Source organism: Callithrix jacchus, chromosome 6 (assembly GCF_049354715.1).
Source record: "Callithrix jacchus isolate 240 chromosome 6, calJac240_pri, whole genome shotgun sequence".
In the NCBI taxonomy this organism is placed as follows: domain Eukaryota; kingdom Metazoa; phylum Chordata; class Mammalia; order Primates; family Cebidae; genus Callithrix; species Callithrix jacchus.
The window spans coordinates 87,451,684-87,468,702 of NC_133507.1; the positions used below are offsets into that span (position 1 = coordinate 87,451,684).

The window sequence follows — 17,019 nt, forward strand, 5'->3', positions numbered from 1 at the left end:
AAACAAAGAAAACATAACACTTACGTATCTTTCCTCTGAGTATTACCTAGCCAATATCTTCTATTATATCAAGAGCAAAATCTCCTCCAAACTAATCTAAAGATCAAGACCCCAACAAAAAGAAAAATATCAATAAAACTCACTTTATTAGAGAAGTTTTTTTCCTTATATCTTCCCACTACAACTAATGATTGATTACCTACTGAAAGTTGTGAATAAATTTAGATTTGGTCTTGTCAACGACTAAAGCTGAAAAAATTTAGTTAAATACGAAGTACCTATGGGTATTTTAGCAATTCTGATCTACTCACGAAGTTTTCATGAATTTTCTCCAGTGCTGTCTGACATGATTTTGAGGTCAATGCATCATTAATTACATTAATATTTGGGGAAAGCTCATTAAGATATTATCCTACATTTTACTTTTAATTTTTAACTGTCTTGCTATCTGACAATTACTCTGCTCCATGTTAAGAGTGTGTGTGTGTGTGTGTGTGTGTGTGTGTGTGTGTGTGTATGTGATGCACTCTCTACTAGAAGAAACCTGGAATTTGTTTACAAAATGGGCATCAATAAAAATTGGCATCTCAGTATCAATGAGATTATTAAAATCTCTAAATTATTAAGTGAAGCATACTATATATAAAGAAAAGTGTTTTATTAATTGTAAGTAAAACTAATGACTTGGCAATCCAAAACTCTTTATTTTTAAAATCATTTAATAAGATTTACTCACATAATTTCCAGTAAAATGGTAAGGAAAATACTATACATATTAATACTTAATTTGCATCTTTAAAAATCTGTATTAAGTATATAAGAAATATATTTCTTAGTGACAGGATATTGCCCTCTCTCATGTTGACTTGTTCTAGATAATGCTCAACAGTGTTCCAAGATTATGAGTAACTCAGTAAACTCCACAACTTGGCCATTTATATTAGCAGCTATATTCATTTTTGCTAGTAATTAACAATTTACATCCTCTCTTCTGAGAACTTTCTATTCCATTAATTTATTGCATGTTGGCAAATGGAAGTGAATAGAGTACATCTTTAATTTATTCAAAGTAATCCTGGGTTGAAAGAAGTAATTGTTCAAACAATGACTTAGTGGCCTGGGAGCATCTTATGTGAAACCTAAAATTTATTCTGTATGATTTTCATAGTGACAGATTACACAAACTGCAGGGTTTATATGTCAAAGTCTATGCAGCTGAGCCTTATATCTCTATTAATGTAAAGTACACATTTAGATCTTAGGTCAAGCCTGATTAGATACATTCTTTTGTTACCTGTTTAAATATAAAGGAGTCTCAGAAAATAATATAACTTTCCCAAAGTCACATACCCAGTAAGCTAGAGAGTCTGCAATTTCACTGGAAATATTAGCCAGGCTGAAAAGTCCAAGCTCTTCCCCCTGTACCATATCCCGTTCTCTACTATCCTAGGCTAAACACAAAGAAATCGTCTGATACTTACAATAAGAGGGGACATGAAAGATAGTCACGATTCCACTTCAACAAATAATTCTGGTCTTTAGCATGATTTTAATGGCACCCATGGGCATGACATTTGAAATTGAAAATGGCATACTAAATTTGTCACCCTTTTCCCATCCCATTGAAGAATATGGCAGACTCCAGGGGTATTAATAGAAAAACAATTTGCTTGCATATGGCTAGCCCTTGAAAAATGAAAATAAACAGACAGCTGAGTTATTCTGTATTTTAAGCAAAATGATCTAATAGTAACAGAAGTATACATCCTTTATGCTTTCTTGAAAGTTCCACTAAAGTAATGAAGATTTTAATAAACTTCTGAGGAAAATGAAGAAAAAATCAATACTAAATAGTGCATAATGAATATTTATTTCTTTCTCATATACCTCTCTTGGCTTTATCATCCGCATACTTTCTTCAATATTAAGTCCATGAAGTTGTAGCTGTGACTCAATAGCATACTAAAAAGGAAAGATGATTTATCAAATCAAGCTGAGAGCACAAAAATACACTGAAATAACAAATAATAAAGTAAAAATAAAGGCATATTATGACATTAACTCCAAGGTGGAGTTTATAAGACCTAAACAAAATACACAAGAGAGAACCACTTAATAAAATTTACATATAGAATCCTGAACATTCTTTGAGATGATTGAAAACATGGGGATCTTCTTGACTTAAGGAATTATAAGAGATTTTAGAATAAGAAATTTAATCATCTAAGTCAAAACCAGAATTTGTGCAATAAGAAAACTGAACAGTAGAGATTTGCTGTGCTTGAACATAGGGTATATAAATGGTTTACCCTAGGAAGAGTAAGTTAGCTAAAAGAAAAAGGCATTATGAAGTTTACTTCATTAAGAATATAAGATATGTAAGGGGATAAGCACCACATTGACCTGGAATCTTTGAAAGATATTAAGTCTTTACACATTTTAGCAAGATATTAGGGTTTTATTCATTTTGACGTAATTACTTGCCCTAAAATTACAAGATGTAGGCTAGAATAATTGACAGGAATAATATAGAGAAAGTTTCTCTAACACTGAAACTAAAATATACAATGTAGTTTTAAAATTTAATTAATTGATTAATTAATTAATTACTTTATAGAGACAGAGGTCTCACTATGTTGTCCAGGCTGGTGTCAAACTCCTGGACTCAAGTGATCCTCCTGCCTTGGCTTCCTGAAGTGCTGAGATTACAGGTGTGAGCCACTGCTCCCAGTCTTACAATGTACTTTTTTCTGTGTTTGTGTCTGAAACCATCAAATTTCTTATCAAGTAAGAACAAACATTTTGTCAAGCAAGAAATCATCAAGTTTCTGATGAAATAAAGTGAAACATGACATTTTTTAGTAAATTACAAGAAATGCTTTTAATATCTAATAAATAATTTTTTGATAATAATGAGCCAACATTTATTCTAGCATGCTATGAAATCAAACTGGACAAATAAAAGTTTATATTTCTATTCTGTTTCGCTTAAGGGTTAAGCGCTGGCATTTGTATTGATTTGATTTCAAGAAATAAAACAGCAACAAGAATTCATAAAACATTTATAACTGCACTTGATTTAGACAAGCAGTTTGCTCAATTATCGTTAAAAAGACTAATAAATCAATGTTCCTATCCAATCCTCTCTTCCCTTAACATGTGTTTCATTTTAACAAAAGAAATAAAGCTACAATCTATTTTAAAAATCTAAATCAAAAGCATTTGATAGGTCCTTTAATTGTAAGATAACTTGGAAAAAACTAGTGAGTATACATTCAAGTCAGGCAAATGATATGCTCCTCTCAGAAGAATAGAAAAGAACATAAATATAATTTGAAGAAATCCTTACATGATCAGAAGGAAAGGCTTTGGCTTCTAGAAGAATTTTATATCGTTTTGTCGTAGGCTTAAAAAATGATAACTGCAATAAAACGGATTTATTGAGAAAGCATTAATGCACAATTTGTTCATTTTATGCCACATTTTCATTTTATAATCTCCAGCATTTTAAAGACATTAATTAACTCCACATCTAAACTGTCTGTCAAGGCTATCTTTTCAATTAAGCCATGTTTCCAGTGAATTGCAAAGAGAAAGAAGATATTGGCTCAATTTCCTTATCAATGAAACAGCAAACTTGGGGGAAAATGTGAATGAGATAACAAAGTCTCAAACTTTGCTTACATATTAATTGATGAAACTTAAAATCAGATGATTAATAAAAAAAAGATGTTAATTGAAAAATTACCTTCCCAAAACATTTCATAGTAATTTCAATGGCATGACACTGAAATATTATGGTCTGTGTATGTCTTATTCGTATTGACAGTAGCTCATTTGTTAAAGTGAGGCTGTTTCATTTCTCCATACCATTCCTAGAGAGTGACATTACAGTAATAACAATGAAGATGATAGCTACTGTTAACTGGGCCAGGGTGCTAAAGCAATTTTTCACATATTATTACATTTAATCCTCAAGCAGATCTTTGAGGTAGATGTCATGTTTCCCATTTTTACAAAAGAGAATATTAATACTTAGAGATGCCAAAAATCTTTTTCAATGTCAAATAGGCATTATGTAATTTAGCTGGGAGTCAAATCCAGGGATATCTGAACTTGTAGACATGTTTCCAAAATATACTTAAGAAATGAAGTCGACTTTTCAAAGCCTTGGGCAGTCACCAGTAACACAATATCCCAAATAGATAACACATTGGACATTTTAAGGTAAAACTATTCATTGAGTAAGAGGTAAGAAGTACTTTAAACACATTAAGTCTTTTAAAGTACTAGACCCCTTTTTAAAAATTTGATTCTCTGAGTCTTTTTTAACCTATATCAATCTACAAAACTATACTGATCTACAAAATTTATTCTGCCAAAGATATTGGAAAATTGTCTTTTCAAAAAGCTCAGTGCTTTGCTAGCATTGTACATCATTATCTTGTAGGCTTGAAAGTAGTTTGCCTATTTACCCAACATGGCTCTTATTCTTTATTTTCTCAGACAAGAACTGTTCATTATTCTAAAGCTCTTTTCAAGAGTCAACTCTTCCAAGATTAGGAAGAAGCTATTATATCATGGGCCAGCATTTCCTAGCAAAAATGAAAATAACTTCACAATTTGTTTTTAAATAAGTAAGCCCTAGAAGCTCATGGATTAAAGATAGAAAAACATCAGATTGTATAAATGAATGTGTTCTAAACTTTGGTGGGAAAACTTACCAGTAGAAGATGTAAATTTATAGTCAAAGCATTCATTAGGGCTATTTCGTTCTCGCTGGCTCCTGTAAAACAAACATATAATTTAGATGTTTCTATGATGTCTAAAGATACTGAAAAAACAAAGTAGGAAGGCTTCACTCAATCATTCCTGATGTCTTTAGAGATAAGGGCATATTTGAGGTGTCATCACAAAGAAATGGAGTTTTCCCACTTGACTCATTTTATCAAATGATATCTGGACTTAGAAGCACATAGCTAGCTAAAAATTATACTTATTTTATGATGTAGTGAATAACAACAAAATAATGAAACATTTACTTTTTCCTGTAAACTAAAAATGATATATCCTATTATCAGCTCGATTGTCAAATTCCCAAGGAGCATATTTTTGTGGTAAGTACATCTTCAAAGGAATCTAAAAAGATATTAAGGCCAATTACATTTTTAAAGTTGGTTTTTCTAACATCAAATTAAAATGCACCTTTAATAAAAGGAGGCTACTTTGTAAATCATAACTCACTGTTATTACAGTGATATATACAACAAGACAACAAAGCTGCATAGCAAATTATGACCCAAATAGCTCTGACGTTTATTCATACCCACTGAGATAAAAGATAATCTAGACATGTATTGTCTGATGAGAAAATAGCAAAAGTAAGACATCCACTACATAATTATTAATATAATCTGATCTAATTCCTGCTAACAAGGCTTTTGACACTAGAAACAGACCCAGAGACAGAGAATATATTGGTTACTTAAGAATTCAAAGCACAATAACAACAATAATAATACCTTCCATGTTTTGAGTTCTTATGATATTTCTTCAAGGCAATTAGACCTATGTAATAGAAATTATGCCCCTTTACTGTCACTGAGAAAAATGGGACGTGTACTTTAATCTTTTAAGGCTGAACTAGATGTTAGAGAAAATGTATAACACAAATCCTACATTTTGTATCCAGAGGGATATTTCTGATAGAATCCCATTTTAAAAGAATAGACAGTAAGTAGAATAAATGTAATAGATACATTCCAGGATAAGTTTACTAGAGGGGAGAAACCATGTAAATAAGTACATAATTTAAGAATTTATATTTTAACAAAGCCATTTAAGGAAGGTCCTGTATCTTTATTGGGTCGAGGAAAACTTCTTCTTGCATTTGCTATATAGATTTCTCCATTTGATATACAAATTTGATGAACAAGTGGTCCATGTTAAAAGATACATATCTGATTATTGTAAGGTGAATAATATCTAAAGTGAAGGGGCGATAAGAAAACTCTTACTGTGGCCGGGTGCAGTGGCTCACACCTGTAATTCCAGCACTTTGGGAGGCCGAGGGGGGCGGATCATGAGGTCAGGAGTTCGAGACGAGCCTGACCAACATGGTGAAACCCCGTCTCTAAAAAAAAAAAAAAAAAACTCTCACTGTATATTCCTAGAACTACATAAAATTTTTCCTAGATAAATTAAATAGATATGAATACGATGAGCTTATGTTGCATATCATGACATACACCTTCTTCTTCATGTTTCAAAGAGAAGATTTCTTTGAAATACGGTCTAAAAAATACCGCCATCTCAATTATATTTGTTTCTCTGCATTATTGTGGAGGCTAAAGCAACTCCATATTGGGTTTTATTCCAACATGGTGACTTCTGAGTAACCCTTACGCTGGAAAGGCCTTTAAGATTTCTATTTTGACTACTGCTACTATAAATCCTGCCCTTAGGTAGACTCACATAGCATTTTTGCCTTTCCCTGAGGGGTTGACTTCATTTGTCCCGCACAATCCTTCCCTTTGTTATATATAAGTCCTACGTCTGGTGGGTAATGGGGCACGGGACTCACTAATCTTGCAGTTGCCAGTTCCCAGGACATCGTGACTTCTGTGTCTCAGTCCCTATTAAATGTTTTCTTTCTGAGAAACTAGCTTTGTCAGTCTCTTTCTTGGGCCTTTCAGCTTCCTCGGATTTGTTGGCTTGAATTTGTTGGAATAGGTTGGCTTGAACCTGCCGCCCACAGAACAACCATGATGTGAACTTTTACTGCTGTTTCTAAAACAAAAATTATCTAAAGTATCTAACTTCATCTTAGTCTTGACTCTCTGTTATTTACACACATCTTTTGTGGAAACCATTTATTTAAAAAGAACAGCAGGGTGAGTAGAAGGGGGAAAGAAAAAGTAATGTGAAGAAAAAAACAAAATTAGTAGACAGAGAAGCATTTCAAAGAATAAAGTGAGGCAAAAATAAAAGAAAAAATAGTTACCACAAATGAACATCAAGAAATGAAAGAGGCAGAAGGGGGGACTTTCTGTAGAAGCTCAGACATTCTAATATTGCTTAAACATTACATTCTGATTAAAATGAATATAGTGGGAGGCTGAGGCAGGAGGAATGCTTGAGTCCAAGTGTTCAAGATCAGCCTGGGCAGCATAGTGAGATTCTGTTGCTGCAAAGAATTTTTAAAAATTAGCCTGCTGTAGTGGCATGCTCCTGTAGTCCCAGCTACTCAGGAAGCTGAGAAAGAGAGAGTGCTAAAGGCTGCAGTGAACCATAATTGCACCATTGCACTCCACACTCTAGCCTGGGTGACAGAGTGAGAACCTGTATTTAAAAAAAGCAAAGACAAAAAACAAAGAAAGAAATAACAAAACAAAAACATATAAAAAGAAATTTGGATATAGGCTGGGCGTGATGGCTTACACCTGTAATCCCAGCACTTTGGGAGGCCAAGGTGGGCAGATAGTGTGAGCTGAGGAGTTCAAGTCCAGCCTGAGCAATGTAGTGAGACCCTGTCTCTACTGAAAACACAAAAAAGTAGCTGGGTGTGGTGGTGCATGCCTGTGGTCCCAGCTACTTGGGAGGCTGAGTTGGAGGATTGTTTAAGCCTGGAGAAGGTGGCAGGGTGGGAGAGGAGAGGTGGCAGTGCTACCAGCACCTAGGTGACAGAGGGAGACTCTATCTAAAAAAAAAAAAAAAAAGAAAAAAAAAAGATTATTCCTAGAGCACTTCTGTTCTTCAAACAATACAATGTTCATTTTGAATCACCTAAAATTTTTCTGGCTTGGGAATGTGATGCACCTTCGCACATGTTCCCCTCCAGATGTGCTGGGCAGAATTAAACTACACTTATACTTGGTATGGAGCTTCCCTCATCTCACTTTCAATGCTTCTCATGCTTGGGTAAATTCTTTGTAAATAATCCCTTCCTGATTTGAATAATTTGTCTCTACGCATACACAAACATTATTGTACAATAGGCCACCTTAAATTAAACTTAACTGAACACATCAAAAAAATGCAATCTTTATCTGCTACTGACCTTTGTCTAAGAACAGGGTTAGTCCAACATGCATGAATGTGTATACTTGTAACTGGGGGTGGTGCTAATAGAAATTTTTAAAACACTAACAGAATTGTTTATTACAAATATGACCTAAAGACACTAAAGAATTTAGTGTTCTTAACATCAGCTACAGCAGACTGATTTTTAGTGTACAGGCACATTTTGTTTCATTAAACTTCACTTTACTGTTTATTTTTATTTGTTTTGTTTACTGTGTCACCCAGGCTGGAGTACAGAGGCAGGATCACAGCTCACTGCAACCTCTGCCTCCTAAGCTCAAGCAATCCTCCTACCTCTATGTAGGAGGACATTCCACCACGTCCAGCTAATTTTTTGTATTTTTGGTAGAGACAGGGTTTTACCATGTCCAGGCTGGTCTCAAACTCCTGAGCTCAGGTGAACTGCCTGCCTTGGCCTCCCAAAGTGCTGGAGGGATTATAGGCGTGAGCCACCACACCTGGTCTTTTTTTTTTTTTTTTTTTTAAACAAATTGAAGGTCTGTGGCAATCCTCCATCAAAAGAGCTTATCAGCACCACTTTTCCAAAAGCATCTGCTCACCTCATGTCTCTGTACCACATTTTGATAATTCTTGCAATATTTCAAAATCTATTATTACTTCTGTGATCAATGATCTTTGATGTTAATACTGTAATTTTTTTGGCATGCTACAAAACACACTCACATAAGACAGAGAACTTAATAAATGTTGTATGTTCTGACTGCTCCACTGATCAGCCCTTCCCCCATTTCTCTCCCACTTCTCCAGCCTCACTATTCCCTGAGACTCAACTTTGAAATTAAGCCAGTTAATAACCTTACAATGACCTCAAAGTGTTCAAGTGAAAGAAAAAGTCACAAGTCTCTCACTTTAAACCAAAAGTCAGAAATGATTAAGCTTAGTAAGGAAGACATGCCAAAAGCTGAGGGAGGCTGAAAGCTAGATCTCTTTTGCCAAACAGTTAACCAAATTGTAAATACAAAGAAAATGTTTTTGAAGGAAGTTAAAAGTGCTACTTCAGCAAACACAAGAATGATAAGAAAGATCAACAGTCTTGATAAGGTTTGGCTGTGTCCCCACCCAAATCTCATTTTGAATTCCTTTGTGTTGTGGGAGGGACTTGGTGGGAAGTAATCATGGGGGCAGGTCTTTTCTGTGCTGTCCTCATGATAATGAGTAAGTTTCATGAGACCTGTTGGTTTCAAAAACAGGAGTTTCCCTACACAAGCTTTCTCTTTGCCTCCTGCCATCCATGTAAGATATGACTTGCTCCTCCTTGTCTTCTGCCATGATTGTGAGGCTTCCCCAGCCACTTGGAACTGTGAGTTCTCCTATAAACCTCTTTTCTTTGTAAATTGCCAGTCTCAGGTATGGCTTTATCGCAGCATGAAAACAGACTAATACAGTAGATTGGTACCAGCAGAGTAGGGCATTGCTAAAAAGATACCCAAAAATGTGGAAGCAACTTTGGAACTGGGTAACAGGCAGAGGTTGGAATGGTTTGGAGGGCAGAACAAGACAGGAAAATACGGGAAAGTTTGGAACTTCCTAGAGACTTGTTAAATGGCTTTGACCAAAATGCTGATAATGATATGCACAATGAAATCCAGGCTGAAGTGGTCTCAGATGGGTGTGAGAAACTTGTTGGGAACTGGAACAAAGGTGACCCTTGTTATGTTTTAGCAAAGAGACTGGTGGCATTCTGCCCCTGCCCTAAATATTTATGGAAATTTGAACTTGAGAGGGATGATTTTAGGGTATCTGGCAGAAGAAATTTCTAAGCAGCAAAGCATTCAAGAGGTGACTTGGGTACTGTTAAAGCCATTCAGTTTTAAAAGAGTGACACAGCATAAAAGTTTGGAAAATTTGCAGCCTGACAACAAGGTAGAGAAGAAAACCCATTTTTCTGAGGAGAAATTCAAGGCAGCTGCAGAAATTCGCATAAGTAACAAGGAGCTGAATATTAATCCCCAAGACAATGGGGAAAGTTTCTCCAGTCATGTCAGAGATCTTCAAGGCAGTCCCTTCCATCACAGGCTCAGAGGCCTAGGAGGCAAAAGTGGTTTTATGGGCTGGACCCAGGACCCCCCTGCTTTATGCAGCCTAGGGACTTGGTGCCCTGAGTCCCAGCCACTCCATCTGTGGCTGAAAGGGACCAAGGTACATATAGCTCAGGCCATGGCTTCAGAGGGTGTAAGCCTTAAGCTTTGGCAGCTTCCATGTGGTGTTGAGCTTGTGAGTGGACAAAAGTCAAGGTTTGGAAACTTCCATCTAGATTTCAGATATATGAAAATGCCTGGATGCCCAGTCAGAAGTTTGCTGTAGAGATAGAATCCTCATGGAGAACGTCTGCTAGGGCAGTGCAGAAGGAAAAAGTTGGGTGGGAGCCCCCTACTGGGGCACCGCCTAGTGGAGCTGTGAGAAGAGAGCCACCATTCTACAGAACTCAGAATGATAGATCCACTGGCAGCTTGCACCATGTGCCCAGAGGAGTAACAGATACTAAATGCCAGCCCATGAAGGCAGCTAGGAGTGAGGCTGTACCCTGCAAAGCTACAGGGGCAGAGCTGCCCAAGACCCCATGGGAACTCACTTCTTGCATAGTGTGACCCAGATGTGAGACATGGAGTCCAAAATTATTTTGGAGCTTTAAGATTAGACTGCCCCACTGGATTTTGGACTTGCATGGACCTGTAGCCCTTTGTTTTGGCCAATTTCTCCCATTTTGATCAGCCTGGGAGATCAATTGTATTTACCCAATGCCTATACCTCCATTGTATCTAGGAAATAATTAACTTACCATTGATCTTAGGTGGAAGGAACCTTCCTTGTCTCAGATGAGATTTTGGACTGTGGACTTTTTAGTTAATGCTGAAAAGAGTTAAGACTTTGGGGACTGTTGGAAAAGCATGCTTGGTTTTGAAATGTGAGGACATGATTTTGGGAGGGTCCAAGAGTGGAATGGTTTGAATTCCCATGTGTTGTGGGAGGGACCTGGTGGGAGGTAATTAAAGCATGAGGCCAGGTCTTTCCTGTGCTGTCCTTCTGATAGTGAATAAGTCTCATGAGATCTGATGGTTTAAAAAAGGGGAGTTTCCCTACACAAGTTCTCTTTTTGCCTGCTGCCATCCACATAAAATGTGACTTGCTGCTCCTTACCTTATGCCACTCTCATGCTGCCTTCCCAGCTATGTGGAACTGTGAGTTCTCCATTAAAACTCTTTCCTTCGTAAATTGCCCAGTCTTGGGTATGTCTTTATCAATAGTGTGAAAACAGACTTATTGCTGATATGGTTAAAGTTTGAGTGGTCTGGTCAGATGATCAAATCAGCCCCAATATTTTATTAAGCCAAAGCCCAAACCAGAGCATGGCCTCAATTCTCTTCAACTCTTTAAAGCATGAGAGAGGTGAGGAAGATGAAGAAGAAAAGTGTGAAACTAGCATGGAAGCTTGGACGTTCAAGGCGGACATAAGTTTCAGGAAGAGGAGCATGGGAGCCAGGCAGTGACCAGGGTGCAGCAGTGCCACTGCCTGCATAGGGCCCAGGTATACTTCTGTATTGTCAAATGCAGATCTTTTTTTGATAATTTCTTCAGTGGACACAATTATTAGATCTTATAAATTTGGTCATTTCAACTGAAAAAAATAGAGGCAACTACTCTTCTAAAATAAAGATGCATCCAGGCCTGATTTGCAGGACCCAAGGATACAAAAAACTTTGAAGAGCACTCTCTCAACAGGGCATCCTGACAGCAGCAAACTGAACCCTGCTCTTTTTCAGCCTATAGCTATCTAGCCTTTCATGATGCCCATGGTATTTCTGTAGACGATGCCAGCAAAAGAGAGAAAGTCCATGATTTTACCCCAGGTTCCTTATATACTTACATGTAATTATAGCACAGAGCATTATCAGCAGAAATGCAAGCTGTAATCATTGTCCAAGAGTATATTACTAGTGGCAGGTGTAATTGCTTCTTTATTCTTCTTTAGAATAATCCCTCATTTTGGCCCAAATGAAGTATTCCCAGGATAATCTTTGAATCAACAGAACCTGGTGTATCATCTTTATCAACCAAGTAAGTGCAATGAATGCTTTTGCATTCCAGTTTTGAGCCCATTCAAGGGATCAAGGTAATGGGCAAGGAAGGCAATGTTATGGGCCATCTTGGAAGAGCTGGGAGAAAGACTTAAAGAAACAGCAATATTCAGGGCAGTGCTGTTTGGGACATTAGCTTTTATATTGACGTCTTCACCTACATTTTAAAAAGACACAGTATAGTAAGCTTGAAGAGGAAATCCCATCTGCAGTATAAAAACCAGAACTTTTCTATGACACAGGTGTGACCACTGGGTCATCCAGCCCTCATGGATGACTTTGAGGGATTCAAGACTTCAAGTGGAGGAAATAATTACAGATGTAGTGGAACATCCAAATAACTAGAATTAGAAGTGGAGCCTGAAGAAGTGTAGTGGCAAGTTTTACATGAATTTGTCTGGTTCCTACTTGAAAATCTTCCTCTCTCAAGGTTTCAACCTAGAGAACTCAAACGAAGTTTTCTTGGGAAACTCAGAGGTGTCTGTGTTAACAAGATGACTTAAGATTACACATACAGAGATCACTTACAGACCGGTTCTATCTGGGGTCTTTAAGGATGGCTGGACAAAGAACAACAAAAGGATACACTGTCTGACATCACTCACAGAAGTTGCTTGGGGAAGGAGTGAGGTGAGAATCAGCTCATGAAAGGGTACCATGAAATTACTAATAAACTTGTCTCAAGTTGGCTGTTTGAAAAACAAAAAGTGCAACGTGAAGCAGCAAGTGCTGATGGAGAATCTGCAGCAAGTTATCCAGAAAATTAAATTTGGTCATTGATTTGGGCTTCACTAAACAACAGATTTTCAATGCAGATGAAAGAGGCTTCTATTGGAAGAAGATGCTATCTAGGACTTTTATCGCTAGAAAAAAGGTCTTGGCTACAAAGCTTCTAGGAACAGGCAGAATCTTATTTGGGTTAAAGTAGCTAATGACTTTAAGTTTAGGCCAATACTTATTTACCATTAAAAAAAATTCCAGGGCTCTTAAGAATTATGCTAAATCTACTCTTCCTGTGCTTTATAAATGAAATGACAAAGCCTGGATGACTATTTACAGCGTGGTTTGCGGAAGATGTTAAGCCCACTGTTGAGACTTACTGCTCAGAAAAAAAGATGTTTTTCAAAACATTGACTGCTTATTGACAGCTTAAGAACTCTGGTAGAGGTGTACAAGGATATTAAAGTTTTCAACTTTGCTAAAACAGCATCCCTTCTGCAGTCCATGGATCATGGAGTAATTGTGACTTTAAATTAGTATTCTTTAAGAATAAAATTTGGCAGCCGGGCACGGTAATCCCAGAATTTTGGGAGGCCTATGCAGGTGGATTGCTTAAACTCAGGAGTTTGAGATCAGCCTGAGCAACATGGTGAAACCCCATCTTTACCCAAAATACAAAAATTAGCTAGGCATAGTAGCATGTGCCTGTGGTCCCAGCTACTTGGGGGAAGCTGAGGCAGGAGAATTGCTGGAGCCCAGGAAGTCAAGGCTGCAGTGAGCTGTGATTGCATCACCCTATTCCAGCCTGTATGACAGAGCATGACTCCATCTCAAAAATAAATAATAAAAATAAAAATAAAACATTTGGATAGAAGGCCAGGTGCAGTGGCTCATGCCTGTAATTCTAGCACTTTGGTAGGTCAAAGTGGGTTGATCACCTGAGGTCAGGAGTTCAAGACCAGTCTGGCCAACATGGTGAAATCCCACCTCTATTAAAATTATAAAAAATAGCGGGGCATGTTGGTGCCTGCCTGTAATATCAGCTACTCTGGAGTTTGAGACAGAATTGCTTGAACCTGGGAGGCAGAAGTTGCAGTGAGTTAAGATCGTGCCACTGCACTCCAGCCTGGGCAATAGAGTGAGACTCTGTCTCAAAAAATAAAATTGGAAAAAAAATACATTTTGAAGGATATTGTTGCCACAGATAGTGATCCCTCTGATGGATCTATACAAAGTCAGTTGAAAACCTTCTGGAAAGAAGCCACCATTCTGGATGACACTAAGAGCATTCATGATTCATGGGAGGAGGTCAAAATATCAATATTAAGAGGAATTTGAAAGATGTTGATTCCAGCCCTCATGGATGACTTTGAGTGGTTCAAGACTTCAAGTGGAGGAAATAATTGCAGACGTAGTGTAATAGCCAAATAACTAGAATTAGAGGTGTTTCCTGAAGATGTGACTGAATTTTTGAAATCTCATAATAAAACTTGAACAAATGAGGAGCTCCTTTTTATGAAGGAGCAAGGAAAAATGGTTCATTAAGATTTTGAAGATTGTGAAGATGCTGTGAACATTGCTGAAATGACAACAAAGGATTTGAATATTTCATTACTTTAATTGACAAAGCAGTGGCAGGATTTCAGAGGATTGCCTCAAATTTTGAAACAAGGTCTACCGTGAGTAAAATACTATCAAATAGCATCACAAGCTACAGGGCTTTCTTTCATGAAAGGAAGAGTCAATTGAAGTGGCAAACATGATTGCTGTCTTATTCTAAGAAATTGCCATACCTGGTTTAACCTTCAGGTAACACCATCACAATTGGTCAGCAGCCATCAACATAGATGCAAGACACCCGCCATCAGCAAAAGATTACAGCTCACTTTAGGCTCAGATGATTGTTAGCATTTTTTAGCAATAAAGTTGCTTTTAAATTAAGGTATCCACATTGCTTTTTAGATGTAATGCTATTGCACACTTAATAGACTACAGTATAGTGTAAACATAACTTTTATATGTACTGGTTAACCAAAAATTTGTGTGACTCACTTGATTGCAATATTTGCTTTACTGCAGCAGTCTGGAACCAAGCCACAATATTTTCAAGTTATGTCTGTATTTTCAAAAGATTATTTACCTAATTGGACTATCCCTTTCAGTTCAAATTAGATTTCTGAAACCAATATTGTTCTAAGATGTTTCAATATCATCAACATTTCATTAATGATCTTTTTTTAAAAAGTTAACCAAAGTTTATTCAAGTTGTTTTTCTTTATTCCTTTACTTTTTCCTAATTATTTTGAATTAATGTGGAAACATCGAGAGCTCCAACTACATAGGGGCAAAAATTTTTTAAATGCTTCCAGAAAGCTTAGCAGGTTTAGAAAGGATATTTACTTTATAAGATAATCTATGACTCACTGCAATAAATGTCAAGATTTGAATCACTTCTGAGATGAGTGTGAGCCAGTGCTCTAATCTGAAGAGCGCTTCTCTGCTTGTTTATTTCTTGTTTGTTTATTTATTGAACATCATGTTTTTGCTTTACCAGAAGATAAAGCTTAGTTAAGTGCAAGCAACTGCCTTCTGGTCTCAAAGCCTGGCAAGCTAGTGTTTATGGATCCCTTAAGTATTTCAGCACTTCTAATTATGTGACTTGTGTTATTTCAGTCTGCACGGCAACACAATGAGGTACCTACTCTGATTTTTTTCATTTCATAACGAGGAAACTGATGTGCAAAGAGATGAACTAACTGACTGAAAGTCTTGTAGAAGAAAAAATAAAATAAGAGTGTTCTTTTAGGATTCAAGCATCGTTTACAGAAAATACTCTGTGTATTTGACTTGAGACCCAGGCTCATAATCAGCGCTCTGTCTTTTTAATCCTAACATAATTTCAAATCTCTTGCAAAGTGGGGATGACAAGGCCCTAAGCTGTTTACCATTGGATAAGAGGGTTCATTATGGGTCTCATAACTGCCATACCATGTTCTGTATATTTTATTTAGCAGATGAAACTATTATTATAAATTGGCTGTAAGGTTTGTAATTAGGCTAACTCCAAGAACTTTACACTCCATTTTTTAAGTAACAAATTTCAGCGGCCTTTAGAAGTGGCTGGAGCATGACTGAGTATCTCTAACTGTGGGGAGACAGCTTCCAGGGATTATCGCTTCTCTGAGGGTCAGCCACAAATTTCATAAAGTAAATTTATGGTCACATTACACCATTTTTATAATCTCAAATGAATGTAGCTAACCCTTTGTGACTTTTATGTATCCAGGGGAAAGTAAGCTTAATAATAATATTAATAATATTCTTCAGCAATTTTATTTCTACCATGTTGATAATATGACATTAATTATAAGAGAAAGTTATTCCATGTTTTGCAGAATTGTTGGAGCTCTATAAAATGTTTCACTAATAGTTTTTCTTCTCATCTGAAATTGAAGTTTTTCTATGTCTATGAATAAATACGGTTGCTTATTATTTCTTTCTCTTCTTTATCCACTTTATCAATTTGTACACATAATATTTTTTATTATTCTCCTGTTCCTTTTTTTAAAAAAAATTATGGTAAACTAAAGGCTGTGGTTTTAAGAACATGGAAGATTCAATCATGATCCAAAATGTACAACCTGTCTGTTTGCTCATGGCACATTTAGATAGCCTAGTGTTACAGTAGGTAGTCAGGCAGGAATGAGCAGGGCAGGAAAGTGCTCTCTCCCATCACCAAGAATGTAAGGTGACCATCAGGTGATGGTCAGGCAGTTGTTAATTGTCCCTCTAAAATAATAATTGGTTGCATCCAGTGCTGGGGAAAGACAGTCTCCCAAAAGGTAGAAAAAAAAACTGAAACTGGTGATCAGCAGCTTTCCAATATCTCAGAATTTGGGTGAGTAGGCTTCAGCATGTACATTAAGAGACAAATGGCAGAGTTTTAATGCCTCTTATATGACCTCCTAGGGACATTCAGCTGGCAAGGGAAGAATGCCTCAAGTGAGCATATGCATGTCTCCAGTAAACACACTGCACATGCAGACCCTCCCAAGTGCTGGCAGGCCAATGTGCATTTGGAAAGCCCACCCCAAGGGAAAAATCAGTGGGGAGGGACACA

The 17,019-nt window shown here is 36.8% G+C and overlaps 1 protein-coding gene across 3 annotated transcripts in view; it reads right to left on the reverse strand.

The window, feature by feature from the left end:
* KYNU (kynureninase) overlaps positions 1-17,019 on the reverse strand; it is a 170,131-nt gene that overhangs the window by 86,376 nt on the left and 66,736 nt on the right. For all 3 annotated transcript variants that reach the window (XM_008998944.5, XM_002749467.7, XM_008998943.4), the window contains 3 exons: positions 4,725-4,786; positions 3,350-3,421; positions 1,888-1,962 (listed from right to left, as the gene is read on the reverse strand). In XM_008998944.5, coding sequence (XP_008997192.4) covers positions 1,888-1,962; positions 3,350-3,421; positions 4,725-4,786 — 209 coding nt within the window. The remainder of the gene's footprint in view (positions 1-1,887; positions 1,963-3,349; positions 3,422-4,724; positions 4,787-17,019) is intronic.